At 43.2% G+C, this 21,408-nt stretch overlaps 2 protein-coding genes across 2 annotated transcripts; both read right to left on the bottom strand.

Moving 5' to 3' along the window:
* Window positions 1-5,864: 5,864 nt before the first annotated feature.
* LOC120035363 (meteorin-like protein) lies at window positions 5,865-12,420 on the bottom strand. The gene is made up of 4 exons (XM_038982136.1): window positions 12,329-12,420; window positions 11,508-11,911; window positions 9,079-9,138; window positions 5,865-6,202 (listed from the first exon to the last, which is right to left on the bottom strand). Exons 1-4 carry the CDS (start codon window positions 12,418-12,420, stop codon window positions 5,865-5,867), a joined length of 894 nt encoding a protein of 297 aa, XP_038838064.1.
* A 4,591-nt stretch (window positions 12,421-17,011) lies between these two features.
* Window positions 17,012-19,572, bottom strand: LOC120035365 (chromobox protein homolog 8-like). The gene is made up of 5 exons (XM_038982138.1): window positions 19,449-19,572; window positions 19,268-19,311; window positions 18,826-18,891; window positions 18,598-18,664; window positions 17,012-18,057 (listed from the first exon to the last, which is right to left on the bottom strand). The coding sequence occupies exons 1-5, from the start codon at window positions 19,515-19,517 to the stop codon at window positions 17,188-17,190; spliced, it is 1,116 nt and encodes a 371-aa protein (XP_038838066.1). The 5' UTR covers window positions 19,518-19,572; the 3' UTR covers window positions 17,012-17,187.
* Between the last annotated feature and the right edge of the window lie 1,836 nt (window positions 19,573-21,408).

Raw genomic sequence — 21,408 nt, forward strand, 5'->3', positions numbered from 1 at the left:
TGAATATATTATCACCATAATTGTTATATTATCACCATTGTTGTTGTTATATTATCACCATTACTGTTATATTATCACCATTGTTGTTGAATATATTATCACCATTATTGTTATATTTTCACCTTTTTTGTTTTCCCAGTATATTTTGGGGACACTATTTTCCTGTGACTATTTGGGATTAAAAGCTTTTTATAAACAAAGTGACAAGCTATTGTCAACCATGTATTTTTAACATACACTTAGTGTACAAAATATTTAAAAGACACCTGCTATTTCCATGACATAGACTGACCAGGTGAATCCAGGTGAAAGCTATGATCCCTTATTGATGTCACTTGTTAAATCCACTTCAGTCAGAGTAGATGAAGAGGAGTACAGATTAAAGAAGGATTTTAAAGCCTTGAGACAATTGAGACAAAGGTGCCTTTGAACGGGGTATGGTAGTAGGTGCCAGGCGAACCAGTTTGTGTCAAGAACTGCAATGCTGCTGAGTTTTTCATGCTCAACAGTTTCCCGTGTGTATCAACAATGGTCCACCACCCAAAGGACATCTGGCCAACTTGACTCAACTGTGGGAAGCATTGGAGTCAACATGGGCCAGTATCCCTGTGGAACGCTTTCGACACCTTGTAGAGTCCATGCCCCGACAAATTGAGGCAGTTCTGAGGACAAGGGGGGGGGGGGGGGGGGGGGGGGGGGGGGGGGGGCAACTCAATATTAGAAAGGTGTTCTTAATGTTTTGTACACTCAGTGTATATCAGTCAAGTTATTATCAGCACAGAACAGTTTGTGTCGAGGACTGACTATTGCAAACACCCAGGAATAGTGGAAATGTGGTTATCACTGTCAGATACTGAGACTCAATTTCAGTATTCCCTTAAAGAAGACCAACAAAAGAATGCCCAAATGCAGAACATTTTGTAGAAAAGAATGTGGAAAAGCCAACTGAATTTCCAACCAGGTGTTTTGTGTATGGAGGGCTTCACCACTTTGTAAAACTTTGGCCCAACTCTCCATCTCATTACCTTATGAATCAGCGGGGATATAAAAAAATAAAAATAAACTTTCCCCATAAGTCAATTACCAAAACACTCAGTTCAAACGCAAACAACAGACGGCAAAATAATGAAGGACCTTTTCAAAACCACAGGGTCCATCTCTGGCATGAGCGTTGTGCTCCCATGCTCCTGGTCCTATAGCCTGTAAAGGAGACCCAGTCAAAGGCTGGCCTGGAGGGTCTCATGCTGTTTCCACATTGTACCCCGGGCCTCCCCACAGCAGTGGCCCACATGGGAAAGCTGGCCAGGCGGCGGGATAAACCAATTACCCCCCAGATGGAGGGGACTCCTGCCGGCACACCATCCGAGGGGCTCACGGCCTCCCGCTTCCAGGCGCTCCTGGAAAACCCCGGGACGTCGTTCCCTCAGAGTCCGGCTGGAGAATTCCCAAAGATGGGAATTGTGTGACCTCAAAGCCCCGGAGAGTAGACAATATTCAGCTCGGTGGTGACTTGGTGAGGGAGATCTGGGTTTGAAAATATACTTTTTTGGAGACTTTAGGAGATATGAGTTAGAGTTGAGAGGGGTTCATAATTTTTTCACACCACAGTTTTGCATTTAATAGTATTTAAAATGTTGGTTAAAACGCTATGCCATTTAGGGTTTTTCAAGGGTGCTTTTCTAAGACAAATGTCCTGCCTGAGTCGGCGAACAGCAAACATAGTGGATTTTAGCAGGTTAATCTTATAGGTTTAACCTTAACCTCATCAAGTGGGAGGAGAAGAAAGAGGAAAGTGAGAGAAAGCAAAAAATAGTGAAGAGAGGAAGCCTAGTGGATTATAGTATCAGGAGTTATTATGATCAAAACCTCACGAAGAAACTAAGTTTGACAATAACTGGACGAACCGGAAGGATAAGAGAAGAGAGACAGAAAGAAATAGAAGTCACGCCCTGGCCTTAGTTATCTTTGTTTTCTTTATTATTTTAGTTAGGTCAGGGTGTGACATGGGGGGATGTTTGTGTTTTTTGTCTAGTCTAGGGTGTGTGTATTGTCTAGGGGGTTTTGGTAGAGTTCATGGGGTTGTGTTCAGTGTAGGTGTTTATGTAAGTCTATGGTTGCCTGGATTGGTTCTCAATTAGAGACAGCTGTCTATCGTTGTCTCTGATTGAGAGTCATATTTAGGCAGCCATAGGCATTAGGTAGGTTGTGGGTAATTGTCTATGTTTGACGTTAGTAGCGTGTGTCTGCACTTTCGTTTGTTAGCGTCACTGTTGTTTTGTCTAGTTTGTATTAGTGTTCGTTTCATCTTCAAATAAATAGAATATGTATTTATATCACGCTGCGCCTTGGTCCTCTCTTTCACCTAAAGACGATCGTGACAATAGAAGAGAGATGGAAAGAGAAGATAGATAGAAAGAAAGAGGAGAGATAGAAAGAGAAGATCTAAAGAGAACAGAGATAGAAAGAGAAGATAGAAAGAGAACAGAGATAGAAAGAGAAGAGAAAGAGAACAGCGATAGAAAGAGGAGATAGAAAGAGAAGATAGAAAGAGAACAGAGGTAGAAAGAGAAGAGAAAAAGAACAGCGATAGAAAGAGGAGATAGAAAGAGAACAGAGATATTAAGAGGAGCTAGAAAGAGAACAGAGATAGAAAGAGAACAACGATAGAAAGAGGAGATAGAAAGAGAACAGAGATATTAAGAGGAGCTAGAAAGAGAACAGAGATAGAAAGAGGAGAGAGATAGAAAGAGAACAGCGATAGAAAGAGAACAGCGATAGAAAGAGGAGATAGAAAGAGAACAGAGATATTAAGAGGAGATAGAAAGAGAACAGAGAGAGAAAGAGAACAGAGATAGAAAGAGGAGAGAGATAGAAAGAGGAGAGAGAAAGAGAACAGAGAGAGAAAGAGAACAGAGATAGAAAGAGGAGATAGAAAGAGAACAGTGATAGAAAGAGGAGAGAGATAGAAAGAGAACAGCGATAGAAAGAGGAGATAGAAAGAGAACAGAGATATTAAGAGGCGATAGAAAGAGAAGAGAAAGAGAACAGCGATAGAAAGAGTAAAGAGATAGAAAGAGGAGAGAGATAGAAAGAGAACAGAGAGAGAAAGAGAACAGAGATAGAAAGAGGAGATAGAAAGAGAACAGAGATATTAAGAGGAGATAGAAAGAGAAGAGAAAGAGAACAGAGATAGGATGAAAGAAAGAAAGAAAAAAAGAAAGAAAGAAAGAAAGAACGAACGAACGAAAGAAAGAGAAAGGGTTAAAAGATAAAGGAGATAGAGTTGATCTTGGTGGATAAAGTGACCGGTCTAATGGCTTGAAATTACCCCCTTGGATTCATGAGGCCCAGTGGTTCCTGGCTAACAGCGTCTGTGACAATGATCATTATGTCTGTCGGGGCCTTGTCACCGTGGGCCCATTGTGGGGGCCCCATTCAGCCCACAGTCATTTACACTTTCATTGGCAGCTATTTAGTCCCAATAAAACGTTCAACACAGCAATTTGTGAATCCTGCTCAGCCAAGTAGACGTGTGGAATAGGCATAAAAAGGAGTCGCTTTAAAAGTCAATGAATTGTTCCATCTTTTTGGGGGAGGGGCAAGGGGAGGGAACTTAGATTTTTGGGGCCCGAAAAGTCCCCCTCCCACCTCTGCTCACTCTGTTTCCCAGGCTGTGATCGGGGAGCAACAGCCCCAAAAGAATAGACTGATTCAGACTACTCATTTTCTGTCCCCATCTTAGCCATTTGTATATCATTTTACGCTGAGTTATTCCATTAACATTAGCACTGCATATAATTAGGCCTGTATAGGATGCAGTGGAAAAGGGCCAAAGTAGAAACTTGTTGGACAGTTGGCTCTAAACTCCCATTCCCCTATAAAACAGAGATTATGCACTGTGTTGCATATGGATGGGGGTATAACATCCCATTTAAGCCTATTCCATACCAGATATATCAAAAGACACAAAAGCCTTGTGCTTTTAGATGCTGGTCTTTAGGAGGGGCTCATGTCTCTGGACTTTACTGTTCATGTCTCTGTTGTGAAACACTCTATAGACCACAGCTAGATGGACTGGATAGACTAAATACAAATCTATATTAAGAATTTGCATTCAGACGCAGGTTGTAATACTTTTAAAATTCAGATTTTAAATGGATCGTTTTCTAGCACTAGGGTTATTTGAGGCCATATTAATAAGCTCCTTGAACATTGGCCATTAACTATCTATTAAGTATTTATTAACTCTTATCTAAAAAATTCCACCTTCAACACTGCTGAGATTGCTAAGAGAAAGAGCCCAAACTATGTACCTCTGCAGTCTAATAAAGACTCCCACATTCATCACCTCAGCTTTCTATCTGTCTGTCTGGTCCACAGTTTGCTGAGCTAGCAAGACTGGCAATACTAATGTGATACAATATGTTATAGTGCCTTGAGTTTTGTCTCCAGCCTCTTCTGAGACGTGAGTCTAAATCCCACTGCTTCCATCTAAAGCACAGGTCTGTTGAATGTGGCTGATGAAGGACAGAGGGTCTGAGACATATAATCAATCCTAAAGCTGAAGAAAAATGGTCTTCTTCATTCACTATCCCAGCAGCTCTGTAAAACCCCACTCTGTCTGCGTCACTCAGTCCACTGACTACCCACAATAGAGCAGGAGGGGCTGCCACGCCCAGGCTAACACTGAGGGGAGGCCTGGTGGTTGGGGGGCAGAGGTGAGGGGGTTTGGGGTTGACATCCCCTCATCTTTCAAACTCTCCCTCTAATGCTTACGGTTGTCTAACGCTTAATGCCAAAAGCTCAATGAGTGAAATGAAAAATGCATCTGTACCACATGTTTAACAGTATTGTTTTAATAGACAATAGATACAATAGTGCAATAGATGTTTTTGTCATTTAAATGTGTTGCAGAAAATTGTAATGCAAATATTCATGATCATTATTTCCTACAGGAGGAGCTATTTTCAGCAAATATTTTCTCATAACGCTCAAGAACCACAATAAAGAATGTTATGAAGAACAAAATAAATCTCTTGTTCAAAAGTTTAAGTAATTGCTTGAAAGTGCATTTCAAGTCAGTCAAAAAAGTACACAAGAAATCCCCACAAACATTGCTTATATATTTGGCAATAAATGGTAATCAAACTGAGGGTTTGCACCTTCACTGTAGCATCATCCCATACCCTGTAATAAAACCAGAATGATACAATCAATATGTAAATAATCAAATCCTTGTGAATTTACACAACATTTAATTTACATTACAATAACATATTTCAAAACCTATTGTACAAAGGAATAAACAAGACCACATAAAACCTCTAACAACAATCAGACATTAAATTCATAAGATTTCCTGCCACAGTAGTTCAGAGGACACCTCTCACGCCGAGACCCTGAAGTGAGCAGCAGTTGGTGTGGGGAGAGACAAAGCGTGAAGCAGCAGTCTAACCATTTTTAGTCTCTGGGAGCTGTGGGCGTTGAGAAGAGAGACAAAGGGCCAGGCTCTCTAAGCCTTTCCCTGCTGGGGCCGGCAGGGGCCCCTCTAGTGCTGCCTGGATGGGTCCCCTGTGGGCCCCTGCCCTGGGCCTTGTACTCCTTGTGCTCTACAAGTGCTCCAACAGATTTGTCCCTGCTGGTGTTGTGAGCGGTATAGAATCAGGAGGAGTAGAAGGGACAACATCTCTCAAACCGCTGTGGTCGTGAGGAACTCATCTCGCTCGCTTGCTGCCACGGCGACATAATCTCTACCACGCCAACTGGGGTAGAAAGAAGAGACTCAATGTGTTCCATTTAAGAAAATAAACCCTACCTACAGGTCAAAGGGCTCATGGATCACCACTAGGAAATGGGACACACCCTCAGTCCAGCGGGAACTCACAGGGGTTCTGGCGAGCCGCCCAAGCTGATTGGTAGAGGGACATGAAGTCTTTATAGCGGGGGGCACAACCCAGCCAGGCCTCCCCAAAGTGTTCTGTCCCTGTGAATAGGAACTCTCCGCCCCCAGGCTTTACGTGACACTGTAACAGTGTGTGGATGTGACCGTGCCATGAGGAACTGGAACCGGGAACCCCTATGGTGCCAGTGTGGCGCTCAAACACCCCGCTACGCTGCCGGTACACCCTCCCCTCTGAGACCTCCACCAACGATGTCTGCCGCTCAGCATTGTGGGATACGCTCCTGATGGAGCCGCGAACCACTGGAGGGGCAGAGGGGACTAACATTAGAGACTGTTTTCAGTCATCCCAATCATTTATGGTTATGTTTTATTGTAATGAAAACCAATTAATATGAACAGAAAGATGAGAAATGTATCAATTAAACAGCCACCAATACAGTATGATTCAGCTGATCTAAATTGTTGTGTGCATTTCAATAACGTGTTTTTTTAAAGTGGCCAAGAGGGAAATTAAAAAGTTAACAGGATCTTGCTGTGTGAGTATGAGTGGAAAAAGGATTAAAATCTTCCCTCCAAAAACTCCACTCTTAGTCTCCACATCCCCCACTCACTCTCACTCCTCTCTGTCTCCACATCCCCCACTCACTCTCCCTCCTCTCTGTCTCCACATCCCCCACACTCTCTCACTCCTCTGTCTCCACATCCTCCACTCACTCTCCCTCCTCTCTGTCTCCACATCCTCCACTCACTCTCCCTCCTCTCTGTCTCCACATCCCCCACTCACTCTCCCTCCTCTCTGTCTCCACATCCCCCACTCACTCTCCCTCCTCTCTGTCTCCACATCCCCCACTCACTCTCCCACCTCTCTGTCTCCACATCCCCCACTCACTCTCCCTCCTCTCTGTCTCCACATCCCCCACTCACTCTCCCTCCTCTCTGTCTCCACATCCCCCACTCACTCTCCCTCCTCTCTGTCTCCACATCCCCCACTCACTCTCCCTCCTCTCTGTCTCCACATCCCCCACTCACTCTCCCTCCTCTGTCTCCACATCCTCCACTCACTCTCCCTCCTCTCTGTCTCCACATCCTCCACTCACTCTCCCTCCTCTCTGTCTCCACATCCCCCACTCACTCTCCCTCCTCTCTCTCTCCACCCCCCCCACCCACTCTCCCACCTCTCTGTCTCCACATCCCCCACTCACTCTCCCTCCTCTCTGTCTCCACATCCCCCACTCACTCTCCCTCCTCTCTGTCTCCACATCCCCCACTCACTCTCCCTCCTCTCTGTCTCCACATCCCCCACTCACTCTCCCTCCTCTCTGTCTCCACATCCCCCACTCACTCTCCCTCCTCTGTCTCCACATCCTCCACTCACTCTCCCTCCTCTCTGTCTCCACATCCCCCACTCACTCTCCCTCCTCTGTCTCCACATCCCCCACTCACTCTCCCACCTCTCTGTCTCCACATCCCCCACTCACTCTCCCTCCTCTCTGTCTCCACATCCCCCACTCACTCTCCCTCCTCTCTGTCTCCACATCCCCCACTCACTCTCCCTCCTCTCTGTCTCCACATCCCCCACTCACTCTCCCTCCTCTCTGTCTCCACATCCCCCACTCACTCTCCCTCTTCTCTGTCTCCACATCCCCCACTCACTCTCACTCTTCTCTGTCTCCACATCCCCCACTCACTCTCCCTCTTCTCTGTCTCCACATCCCCCACTCACTCTCCCTCTTCTCTGTCTCCACATCCCCCACACACTCTCACTCCTCAGTCTCCACATCCCCCACTCACTCTCCCTCCCTCTTCTCTGTTTCCACATCCCCCACTCACTCCTCAGTCTCCACATCCCCCACTCACTCTCCCTCCTCAGTCTCCACATCCCCCACTCACTCTCCCTCCTCAGTCTCCACATCCCCCACTCACTCTCCCTCCTCAGTCTCCACATCCCCCACTCACTCTCCCTCCTCAGTCTCCACATCCCCCACTCCCTCCTCAGTCTCCACATCCCCCACTCCCTCCTCAGTCTCCACATCCCCCACTCCCTCCTCAGTCTCCACATCCCCCACTCACTCCTCAGTCTCCACATCCCCCACTCACTCCTCAGTCTCCACATCCCCCACTCACTCCTCAGTCTCCACATCCCCCACTCACTCCTCAGTCTCCACATCCCCCACTCACTCTCCCTCCTCAGTCTCCACATCCCCCACTCACTCTCCCTCCTCAGTCTCCACATCCCCCACTCACTCTCCCTCCTCAGTCTCCACATCCCCCACTCACTCTCCCTCCTCAGTCTCCACATCCCCCACTCACTCTCCCTCCTCAGTCTCCACATCCCCCACTCACTCTCCCTCCTCAGTCTCCACATCCCCCACACTCTCCCTCCTCTGTCTCCACATCCCCCACTCACTCTCACTCCTCAGTCTCCACATCCCCCTCTCACTCCTCAGTCTCCACATCCCCCACTCACTCTCCCTCCTCTCAGCCTCCACATCCCCCACTCACTCTCCCTCCTCTCAGTCTCCACATCCCCCTCTCTCTCACTCCTCAGTCTCCACATCCCCCACTCACTCTCCCTCCTCTCAGCCTCCACATCCCCACTCACACCTCTGTCTCCACATCCCCACTCACTCCACAGAAATCCCTCCATTCCCTCCTTTCACTCTCTGTGGCCATTTACACTTTCATTAGCCAGCTATTTTCTCTCATCAAAAAGTCGATGATGGCGATTTGTGAGATCAGGGCACGGGAGTCAGCCTATAAATGAAGTGGACTCAATGGTACTATTGCTTCTGCTCTGTTGCAGCCTTAAGCCAATGGGTCTCCCATTGTGCAGCCGCAGCCCTCACATCTGTCAGGCCCCTCTGCCCAGCTACAGAAGCTGTTCACTGGGATCAGCCCCCCCCCCCCCCCCCCCCCCAACACATCCACACAGACACAAAATCTCCTTTCCAACACCCACTCACTCACTCCACCCCAGGCCTTTGTAGCATAAATTAGTGCTGATACCCAGCTGATGAGGGGACAGATTGGGCTACATGGATCTATAGAGAACTAAGGAGATAAGACACAACGAGTCAAAAGCTATAGCTGTTCACCGTTTTTATAAATGTTTGATATAGTATCTAGATTTGTAAATAAGAACAATAATGAATTATTTATGTTCTATTGATACATACCAAAGTCACTGCTGCAGATGGCCAGGAGGAGCTCTGTGTCATTGCAGGGACGGCAGCTAGCTGTGGGAGGAGAGAGAGAGAAGTTTAGAGAAAGAGTGTGGGTCTATGCAGAGGAAAGGGACACACATCACCCTGTGAAGCACCAATGCACATCCTTTCACTTCACTTGTCTTCTCACAACTCTCTCTCTAATCATTCTCTCTCTCTCTCTCGGCCCACTCCATACTCTGCATCACCACCCATTTCTCTCTTTCTCTCATATTAACCATCATCATCTACACTTCTTATAGTGATCATCTTACTGGATACTATCACCCTACTGTGAGGGTCCACTTTCAACACTTCAGACCACACCCAACAACCTACTGTGAGGGTCCACTTTCAACACTTCAAACCCCACCCAACGCCCTACTGTGAGGGTCCACTTTCAACACTTCAAACCCCACCCAACGCCCTACTGTGATGGTCCACTTTCAACACTTCAGACCACACCCAACACCCTACTGTGAGGGTCCACTTTCAACACTTCAGACCACACCCAACACCCTACTGTGAGGGTCCACTTTCAACACTTCAGACCACACCCAACACCCTACTGTGAGGGTCCACTTTCAACACTTCAGACCACACCCAACACCCTACTGTGATGGTCCACTTTCAACACGTCAGACCACACCCAAAACCCTACTGTGAGGGTCCACTTTCAACACTTCAGACCACACCCAACACCCTACTGTGATGGCTGGGCTTGAGACAACTGATTGATGGATGAGGATTACAGACAGCTTGCCACTCCATTGACACACACATACCAGCAGCTCCATCCGTCCATCCGTCCATCCATCCATCCCTCCTCAGTTCATCCAGACAACAAGCCAAGGGGTCAGATGGAGGAATGTCTGGCATGTGTCTCTACTCCATTCACATCTCCTCCACCATACTAGCACTACCCACACAAATCAAAAGCATTGATGAGTCTCGACCTCCATGTTTGACTTCTATTGTTTAGCGGTCTAATTGAATGACCCCAGACTGGTGACCCCAATCACTGGTATTCTCCACTGAACTCCTCCACTCTGTCAATATTGGGAGAGAAGGACTCAGACAGAGACATCACATCATCAGGACAGGAGAATGACATCACCCCATTGAGACAGGCCCACACACACACACACACAGATGAGGCATCTGTAGAATCCAACAAGTATCTGCTGTCTCCATTGAGATACCCGGGGGCCAATGGCCCTCCGCCACCCTGGTCCCTGCTCCCTGGCTTTGTCCCTCCGGTGGAAATGAGACCACCAGACAAAACAACAGACCGGTCAGCAGCTGCTTCCTAGACCAGGCAAGATTGGATTTGGTCTTTAATTGGATAATTGACTGATTTCTTTGGGCCTCAGTCTCCCCAGCACACCCCTCCACCCACACAGTGAATGAGCCCACCTCTTGTGCCATGTGCTGTGATGCTAGGAGTTTATTGTCTTCTATGATTAAGTTAGAATGTATCAGTGTTTTATTATTGATGCACTTGCTTGGAAATGGTTAAATGAATCAAGAAGATGGGCCTAAAGTAAAAAACACTTCAAAACAACTGAAGGCATGATGATTTGCATTAAGGACACTTGTTGACACTTTCATTCTTCACTGCAATGTTCTTTTTTGACACCAATACAACTGACAAAACATACATCATTTTTTTTATATCAATAAATTATTAGGTCTATTTACAATTGGGATTGCAACTCCAACAAAAGTGTCAAATGAACATCTTATCACCATAGTATACAAATAGAGAATTCGTATTATCTCCAAATGTCAGTGGTGCAAAGTTCTTAAATTCGAATAATTTAACGTAGCCTACTACTTAGGTTGTTTTTTGTGGTATCTGTACTGTACTTTAAATTTTTGACAACTTTTACTTTAACTTCAATACATTCCTAAATAAAATAATGTACTTTTTACTCCTTACATTTTCCCTGACACCCAAAAGTATACGTTACATTTTGAATGGTTAGCAGGACAGTAAAATGGTCCAATACACGCACTTATCAAGAGAACATCCCTGTTCATCCCTACTGCCTCTGATCTGGCAGACTAACTAAACACAAATGCTTCGTTTGTAAATGATGTCTGCGTGTTAGTGTGCTCTATCGATAAATAAGCTTGTGCCGTCTGGTTTGCTTAAAACATAAGCAATTTTTTTTATTATTTATACTTTTACTTTACTTTTTATGCTTAAGTATAGTTTTGCAATTACATTTACTTTTGATATTTAAGTAAATTTAAATCCAAATACTTTTAGACTTTTACTCAAGTAGTATTTTACTGGGTGACTTCCTCTTTTACTTAAGTAATTTTATATTAAGGAATCTTTACTTTTACTCAACTATGACAATTGGGTAATTTTTCCACCACTGTCAAATACTCACCCTGCAACACACTTTGGCCGAGGTTGGGCGCAGTGGTCCGATTGCCCAGCAACTCATATCTGAAGCCTACTGCGCGTTGGCTGATATCCCTCTGCGGGTTTGCCAGGAGGAAGATGGCTGGCTTCTGAGGTCCGTCCACCGGGAAACAGAACACCTGCTCCGGCCGCCCTCCATCCGTCATCAACAGGTCCAGTTCCCCAGCCCGCTCGATGTAGACGCTGGCGCCGTTGAAGCTGCGGAACGGTTTGATACAGACCGTTGTGTGGCGCGCAGAGGACAGGTTGGGTTCCAGGACGACCCGAAGCGCCTGGCCCGGGTAGACCCACTCCACCGAACCCTCCGTGCAACGCAGCCGCACCTGCTGCACAGTCCGCGAGTTAGCCTCAGCCTCACGCGCCAAACCACTGCAATCCAAGAACAAGGAGAAGGGTTCAAATGGGCACACTCACTCAGAAAACAATGGAGGTCAGAAAATAATATACGACGAGAAGAGAGATTAGCCTATACTCACAGAGAATATGTATATTAGCCCCCCCCCCCCCCCCCCCCCACTCAACTCAAGTGTTAAAACATTTATTGTTTTGGCAAAACCCATTTTGATAGGATAACTGCAAGTAGCGCTATTGCATATTATTGCTTGTTGTTGCAATAATATGCAACAATAAGAATACACAATTACCTGAAAACGATTAGGATATTGGTATAAACAGATAATAATCATAAATATTTAGACAACAACGTTTTTAGAACGGCTAAACGCAATCCCAAAGTCAAATACCAGTTTGGAATTCTGGCTTTTAAAAAAAAGCATAATCCCTCACCTTCCAGTCCAGTTGCATAGGTCTGCCGCGCAGGGAGACAAACAGCACAGGAACAGTACATACATGAAAATCAGACTTAGAGTTGGCGACATTGCAACCACCAAATATAGGAATAAAAATAGAATCCAAAATCAACTTGGTGAGAAGACATCACCAATGTTCCGCTCCAATCCTTCTGCTAGCTCACTGAGATGCTCTCTTAGCAACATCTGTGGACGCCTGTGACTGACGCTGCGGCTGCATTGTATGAGTAGTAATGTCCACCCTAGCCCCCTGACAGCGTTGGTAGAAAATGGATGTCCTCGCTATGTGTCTCTGTGTGTATGTGTGTATGTGTGAGGATGATGATGGTTGATACAACCGGGAATGGATTTCGTCATCATTACCGTTGGACCACAATGGAAATAAGCTGTTGAGCTTAATTGTGTTATCCTTGATGATTTTCTTAAATTGTATGTGGAGGCGTCACTGGCTGGAGCCCCCTTATGTATGTATTTTACAACTTGTCAAATAAATTCAATCAATCAATCAATCGCGTAATTACCAAGCCCAAAGATTTGTAAATCGAAACCGTTTCAAAGGCGGTAATTTGCATTTGTCGTTACATAATTTAATGATAGAAGTTGTGTAAAATGGATAAAACAACATGTAGGCTATTTGTGGCAAATTGTAGGTATAGGCTATCAATCGGAATAGCCTGTGGGTCCAATAATCGAAAAAGCTTGACCAAAACGTAATTACATTTTTTTTATCGCATTATTTAGGCCTGCGTTCCCACACGACTGAGTACTTAATACGCGTTCAATCTCTTTTAGCTTTTGTTTTAGGTCAGTTCAGTGAAAAGACGATCCGCAGTACTGGCTCCAGCCATCTGTCACCTTCAAGTGCACTGCGCGACTCACAGCTTTTCCACACCTGGATAATTGGAGCCTTCATGAAACTTTGGGAAATAAATGCCGACAAATGCCAATTACTTCTTATTTAGAAGCCTTTTATTTATGCAGGCTAGTATTGATACGTATTTTCTGAACACTTTATATTTGCACATTCAACCCCTAAACATTGGCCTATATAAGTAAATAACTCATAAAATAAATTAACAAAATAATACGATGTTTTTTGTATATATATAGATAATTGAAATCGCATTTTGTAATGATAGGCTTGGTTCTATAAAACGAATGGTAGGCCTAACGGCCACAGATAGTATAGTTTGGGTGGTGAGTGGGGGTGAAGGAGGTGGGCAGGGCGAATAACGGTAATGATGACGAAATCCATTCCCGGTTGTATCCAACTAGGAACAGGCCCAGGCCAAGAACTGAAAAAGGCACAACGTATTTTTGATACTTGGGCTCTATCTAGTGGCCGTGTACATGTAATGCACATCTGGAAAATGCAGGGCATGCGCGTCTCGGTTTAACGTTAATGAGGGTTAAAACCTGTGAACAAAATAGCAATCCTTCTGCGCCCAAGCAACAAAAGGTGCAAGTCAAGTCCATGGCGACATCTTGCGGGGTTATCCAGCAACCACATGTGTATAATACTGTTGGTTGTTCACAGGACTTGGTTGGCCCCCTCCGGTGGTGCGAGATCAAAGGCTTATGCATTTTGATGGGAATGTGGTTTGGTAAATTGCACTCATATGGAGAATTTAGGCAGATGTTTTCTCAGATGCGGGGAAAGTCCACTGCTAGGGTATGGGCTTACGAAAGGATATGTCCTTTCCTCAACCAGGTGGAAATTTAACAGACATAGGCCTACTGTGTAGTAATAACATAGTCTATAGGCTAGAATTTAAAAACTGCTAAGAGTTAAAATAGGGCACCTTTTATTCATTTTAAACACTAATAATGTATGTATTTCTTAACCTACACTATTTTAATTTAGTCTATAAAAAGTATTCCGAACTATACCCAGGAATAACTATTATTTTCAATCCTATATCAGAATTCAGCTGTAAGGGAAGGCCTTGTAACTGTCAATGGCAGTTGAGAGGCTCGCGCTGTTGTCACAGCCAGGTTCATTTTCACACACGCTCTCAGGTTGGTCTGTTTGTGTCACGTGTTCGGAGGCCAGAGCCCAGTTCCCTGGGGAGAGCAACATGAATGGACACTTTGTTATTCTAAAAAAAAGAGAGAGAATAACCCTCTAGTCCGAGTGGCATTCAGCTCCCAGACTGACTGATTTCTACAGAAGGCTAGTGGTTCAGTGTCCCATAGGGGCAGACTAGTCATCTGGCATTTCGGGCAAATGCCAGAAGGGCTGATCCATTTTTGCCTGCATAACTTGTTTTTTTTCTTCGCAAAAGTATCATTATCTGGCTAATAATGGGGGCCTCAAGCAATAAAATGGGCTCGTTTGGGGTCCCCAATTAAAATGATGGGCCAGAGTGTTAGAAATGCCAGAGATTATTTAAGGTCACAGTCAGCCTCCAGCTCAGCTCCAGCACTCTAATATTTCTGTCTCCCTGCAGGCATGTCATTTACATTTTGTTACATCATCTCTCCATAAGACGCATTATGGTAATTGACGAAAGTAATATTTTTCTTTAATGTGAACCCCTTAAAAAAGTTACAAAATCATGCAAAATGTAAATGTAACCTAGTAGCGGTATTATAACTCCTATTGAATAATATATATTAAAATCGTGAATAATAAAATAAAAAGCTCATAGGCTTATTGGCAACATAGTCTGTGACACTCCACCCAGTCTTGAGGGTTACTGCCGTACCTGCAAGGGCAAGCACCCCATCCCATATCAAGGCACGACCACATCTTATGAAAATAGTCAAATATGCCACACAGACGTCCCATCGTCACACACATCCAGCAGCATCCGCGTTTCATCTGCACCTTTTGAACGATCATGGCCCTCCTGCCCAGGACCAACCCATGGCTGGCTAAAACGGTCCCCGACGGCAACCACCTGTAATGAGACTCCTGCGGCCTCTGGTCCCTGCATTGTAATATAGCCTACCCCACTGCCGTGCGTCTGGCACCGTCTATACATTGCTTGTCGCAAAAGACATAGGCCTAAAACAATTAGGAGACATAACGTTGCACATACACATGGGTTGGCCTATAGTCCCGGGCGTGCGAGAGAAATTGATTGCAGTACATAAATGGTGTGTGGCCTACTGTATTAATATTTAACCTTTATTTAACTAAGCAAGTCATATAGCTCAGTTTATTAAAGGAGGCGTGGGTCATCAGGGTGTGTGATGATGAGTCCTATTTCGTATTTTCCAAAAGATAGAAACGTCAACTGTTAGGCTGACATGAATGTAAAACCTGTATTATATTAGGCTATAGATAACGAAGCAAATCTACAATGCAGAAGCCATTAGATATTGGCATTATCAAAAGTAGGAATACTTCTAAGATGCAGCTGGACATGATATTTTGTATTTTTTTTAATGGGCTAATTTAATTCAAAGGTTGGGGTCCAATTCAAGATCCAAAAGATGAAGCCGTCTGTGGCCCCATGTGTGCCATTTCTTTCGGCAGTCTGTCAATAGACCTAAGAATAATAAGTAAAGTGATCAAATATTGAATACATACATGCACGTCCTTGTCTGCTAATCAAGACCCCATGCGAATATCCCTCTAGATTGTGAACAAATAATTAGAAAGGACAAAATTGGTCTAAAGAGCAATAGATCATCAAAACTCATGAGCTCGCACTATGACCAATGCTGCAGAGCTAATCGGTAATGAATTGTTATCTACCCTAACTGAAGTAACCCTACCATTTAGATACTGTCAAAAAGTTCAACTCTGACTAATCCTGTCCTTAAACCCCGAATATTCTTGACACCACTAGTTGTTTGCCTGAAGAAACCCAAAACCTCAGTTAATCATTGTCCCATTTAATTATCTTGTTCGAAGGTTTCTTCAAGCAAACAATTAGTTGTGTCAAGAAAATCCATTGACGGGTTATTTTGAATATTGCGCAAAACAATTCCCAAATGGCTACTTGAATAAACCAACAAAATACCTTTTACAAATGATTACCTCAAATCCCAAAACAAATTAACTCAGCATCGGAAACTGATTTGTTTTGCTCGTGCATTTTTCTAAAGCAGTTCAGTGGAAGTCATAACTAAAATATCGCTAGTCCCAGTCCCAGCTGTGCTGAACTGATTTGACACACATCAGGGAGTCCAGGGAACAATTCACCCGCTGAGCTCCAACTACACTGGCTGCTGCACCGGAGCACAGAGTTGTGTATTAGGGTAATCGTTAACTATAGGTCAAGGTCGTCCATTGAACCTTATCTGACATACATTTTCACACGAATATTCTCGATTTATTGCATAGAATATGCTATGGATAATGGAAGGTAATTTCCAAATATTTTTAAACATTAGGCCTACCCACTAGAGTAGGTCTACATGCATGTCTATCCTTGCAATTATGTTAATACAAAATGTGAAAAATATATATATATTTTTTAAATGTGTCCAGAAAATGGTATGAAACGTTAGGGAAAGTCCTTATTGCTATATTAAATAACAGCTATTACATACCTCTATAGCCTACCACATTTAAACCAGGCTGAATTGATAGCCCCATTAGAAGGTGAGGGAATGTAAGACTCTTAATGTATTTAAAAGTTTAAATGAAAATACAAAATAGTTATCCAAAAAATTATATTCAAATAAACTATATAGACATGTTTAATTTGGTCATTATTACATTAAATACTTTGACATAATACATATTAAACATACAACTCTGGATATAGTTAGGCCTATAAAAAATGTATCTCAAATGATCATGATTAAGCTATTACCAACTTCTTACAAATAGCTGTTGCATTGTTAGTCATGTTATGTGAAGCAGATATTGACTTCATTTCATCTTTTATCTTTGAAAAAACCTTTGTCTGTGCTGCTCTCTTTGATGGTGACTGTCAAAAAGTTTGTTGTCACATCTGTTACCACCACCTTCTCAACATTATCCAGACGTGGCCTCCAAGACCCTGCTGACTGCTCTCCAGAACTCCTCGATGCAGGCAATTTGGCGCCAACAATGGGGCTAGACTGTTGCATGGATGAAGAAGAGTCACTGGCTCTGTAGAAATGGTTCTTGGACACATGCTTCAGTTTGGGGTGGGGGACAGACATGCCCCCAGGGCATTCTAAAGTCCTGCGGCTCTGGTGATCGAGTCTAGCCTTATGGACGAGTCTACCATCATGGCTATGGGTGCCAGGATGGGACACAGTCCCCACCCGTCTGTGAGCGTTGTTTGATTTTGGCACAATGCTGGTTCCCTCTTGAAACCTGCGTGTCAACTGGATGACACTTCTCTCAGATGTTTCGGCTTCATGATGACAATGTCTGGACATTTTAGACAGACCGTATGGGACGTGCTGCTCCTCTAACCGACTCCTCTTCTCGGGCTCCTCTGATGGACAGCTGTCTGGCTCCATGTTGAATCCTAAACGGAACTTGGGTTTAGGGCCCCTTTTTTTATGGATGTTGACAAATTCCTCAGCCATGAATGAGGGTGGAGGCGCCGGTCGCGACCTTCTCTCTGGCAGTCTGACCCTCACACTCTCTCCTCGGTTGACCGTGCTAGGGGGAAAGATTGTGGGCACGACAGCCCGTAGTCCCTCTCGAGCTCTCGGTGTAATCATAGGCGTCGGAACAGGGTATGAAACACGAATCCCCCTTGGCATTTCTCTTCTGCATTCATAAGTCTTTGCTGTGGCTTTCGCCTTTGCCTGTATAAAGGTGGTCAAGTTAGATAAGTATGGGGTTTCATAAACATGTACTTGGAAGGCTAAATCCTGTTATTTATAAGCTGTATTATTGCAGATATTTTCCAACGATGAAATAGGCCTATAGCCTATTTGACATTGTTCATCCACATGCCATTTCCCTACACCAAAATTATTATTACAATGATGGCAATTTTGTTGGTAATGACAAAGTTTGAACATTCACTCTTTTGCATACATTTATTTCCCACTGTAACTTGGAAACCTGTGTTACTTTATTCAACTTGGAGCTTGAACAATAGCATCAAAACGGAAATTAAAGCAGAGGTAAAAAAATAAAAAATAAAATAAAGAGCAAGATAACAGACAATGTTGCACTTTCATCTATTTATTAGCTGAATCAGATATTTTGTAGTCTGACATGCTATCAGACCACAAGACTCATGATTCAATTGTCGGAAAACATAGGTGATGAGTAAGAAAAGAAATATGACTGAAATATGGACTAACTAACTCATGACCGTCACTGTTTAATTCCCCCACCTTCAGCAGAAATGTCTCGGGCTTCGGTCCCCTCTTCTTTGGCCCAAATAACTCCCTTTCACGCTCCCTGTGAAATAAATACATACCATTTTCGTATGAAACGTAACTCGCTCGAAATAATTGAGTCTTATTTGAGTTATGTTAAATGCATGTCGTAATCTTGGGCTATCCCCAACAGACATATTCGCACTCTGCCAGAAGAGGCCTGCTGTGCTGTCAAAACCTTACCTTTCTTCGAACGCAGCGAAGAGGCGCGCATCTAGAATGTTTTCCTCCGGTTCCCACGTGCTATATCTATCCAAAAGAACGATACGGTAGCGTAAGAAGAGTGTCACATTTGTGGCGAAAGCGTTCACCAAATGAAACAATGTCGGCTGAGAATCTCGTTGCTTTCATTCTGGCATTGCCTAGCGGACAGCGACGTATGTGGAGGTAGCAATCTGCTAATGTTAGCAAAACTCTTGTCGTGTGCTTGTGTGTTAAAATAGCCTAAGCAAAGTACGCGAATGTTACCAAAACCATGCCCTTTACGCAATCAACAAGCCTCGGTTACATGGCCTAAACATGTCATGAGCACACGTTGGTGCACATAAAAACAAGCATTCGAGAGATAAAACGACAGGCTGGAAGCTCTGCTGTCAGCTTCCAAACCAGAGTGTAGCCTACTCACTTTTTAGACCAGCCCTTCCATTTCACAAGGTATTCCATTCGACCCTGCAATATAACAACAAATATGGAGAGAATTAGACCTACTTATTGTCGATAGAATGTCATTGCGATGGTGCACAAACACACGATTAGCATACATTATTGTTAGAAACGCGGAGGTGTAACGAAAATAAACTGCATACTCTTCTTATGCGTTGTTTGTTGATGGACTCCGCAGCGAAGACACGCTCTCCAACAGCCGATAGCTCCATGTTTACTTCAACCTCGTTAATAAGCTATAAATTGTTTTCTTTCTACTGCCCTCGCTGTTTAATTCCACACATCCCATAATACGCTCAGTGAGGAAGACGTCATCACGTTTTATATGGGTTGCCAAGCACCACAGTCGGTGGGACCGTATCTTGTAGAGCGCATTGGCTCAGCTGTTGCTACGTGCTCTGGGTTGCTAAGTGAAGGGGAGGAGTTAATTCCTCTTGAGTCTAAGGAAATGACGCTGATTTGGTGGTTGTCAGGTTTGTACGCAGGAATGTCTTTGGCATAAGCGAATAAATAACCGTCTGACTATGGCACACAAAAGTATTATCCATTTCAAAATAATTTGTTCATTTATATTCATTGTATAGTCTACCCAACCTCTTACCTTGCATTGTGACTATTTCCTTGAACAGATCTTTAAATAGCCAGTCATCGGCATTTAGAAATATAAAAAAGAGCATTAATTTATTTGATATGAAAATATCAAAGTGAGAATCAATAAGAACATGACCTTGAGGCTCGATTGTATTTCCACCGAATCTAACTGATAAGCTAGTTGCCAGGAATCCCATGCACCAACCTAAATACAAATGCATAGGATAGCTATGTGTAGCCTAGAGATGGGAAAGTATGTTATTTTATAATCTTGCGCTATTGTTCATTAATGTCCAACTACGTGAGGCTAAACTCTACAAAGGTCAATTAAAATTGACCTTTCAAGTTGTATCATTTTCATGAAGATATTGTTTGTTTTTTTTATTGGTAATTTACTTTATTGTAGGGTGCTGAATCACTGGTCTCTTTGGTCGTCCGATAGTTTTAAAAAAACGAATTCGGTTGAAGAGTTATGAATTTATGAAAACAATTAAAAGTCAAATTAAGAAGAGTTGAATGTTAAGTTTTACTGTCTGAAGATGAATAGGTAAACACAACTGAAAACGATCAAATATTTCAAACACAACTTAGCCATAGAAATGTGAACATATGATAACATAGCCATAACAAGAATAGACAGGTCTTTGGAAAAAAGAATGACGTGATAATGACATATAACTATATAACATAGTCTAGCACAAGGTAATAACAATAATCATGTTTATACTTACTAATAATAATCATAACAATATTAATACATTGCTAAATAACCAAATTACTTAAAATAAATTATGTTGGTTTGTTAAAAATGTATACCAGGTTTTGTATTTACTATAACGAATGTTATTGTTTGTTATTATTATTATTATCAAGACGCTTTAGTTGCTTTAATTGCCTCATGAACGTATATATTTTTTAATAATTAAGCTTACTTACACAAGTTTTTAGGCTTTGTGTTTTTCAGAATGATTTTGTTTTTATGAGGAATTTTTATACAAGAGAAAATAATAATATGATTTACGCCTCCTATAATAAAGAGATAACTGAGATCTGAAACATATCCTACAGAAACCTACATTCATTTGAAACCTATAGTATTTGACAAAATGTGGCTATCAGTCCTCGTTAGGTAACTTATTAAACAAATTAATACAAATATAAACCCCTTGAGTTCTGTCCCTTGATCCATGCAAACTACAGCCTTTCTTTGGTGAAAAATAAAGAAAGGGTAATGAAGGCAGAGCTATGAATTACGTAAAGATCAAACTGCGAAAACCCGCGTTTGTTATCTTCTGAATGTATTTAAGAGTAGGCCTAAGTCATTAGAGTACAGTGTTATTCAAGTCCACATCAAAGGTTAAACTTGTTCAGAAAATGAAATTGTGAAAATTCAAGTAGTCGACTATAGCCTGCAATTTTTTGTACACAACTAAACACGTTGTACAAGTAAGAGAAGAATCTATAGAAAAAGTGCAGAGTTACCAAAGGGAATCATACGAGTTATGAAAATAT

The sequence above is a fragment of the Salvelinus namaycush genome, unplaced genomic scaffold (genome assembly GCF_016432855.1).
Source record: "Salvelinus namaycush isolate Seneca unplaced genomic scaffold, SaNama_1.0 Scaffold1041, whole genome shotgun sequence".
NCBI classification, from domain to species: Eukaryota; Metazoa; Chordata; class Actinopteri; order Salmoniformes; family Salmonidae; genus Salvelinus; species Salvelinus namaycush.

Excerpts from the sequence above, each read along its gene's own strand:
- LOC120035363 (XM_038982136.1), bottom strand. The coding sequence starts at position 12,420 with ATGTCGCCAACTCTAAGTCTGATTTTCATGTATGTACTGTTCCTGTGC. Across the intron at positions 11,912-12,328 it reads CTATGCAACTGGACTGGAAG|TGGTTTGGCGCGTGAGGCTG; the intron begins GTGAGGGATTAT and ends CTTGGATTGCAG. Across the intron at positions 9,139-11,507 it reads CGGCCAAAGTGTGTTGCAGG|CTAGCTGCCGTCCCTGCAAT; the intron begins GTGAGTATTTGA and ends CTCCTCCCACAG.
- LOC120035365 (XM_038982138.1), bottom strand. The coding sequence starts at position 19,517 with ATGGAGCTATCGGCTGTTGGAGAGCGTGTCTTCGCTGCGGAGTCCATC. Across the intron at positions 18,892-19,267 it reads TGGAAGGGCTGGTCTAAAAA|ATATAGCACGTGGGAACCGG; the intron begins GTGAGTAGGCTA and ends TCTTTTGGATAG. Across the intron at positions 18,058-18,597 it reads CCGAGACATTTCTGCTGAAG|GCAAAGGCGAAAGCCACAGC; the intron begins GTGGGGGAATTA and ends ACCTTTATACAG.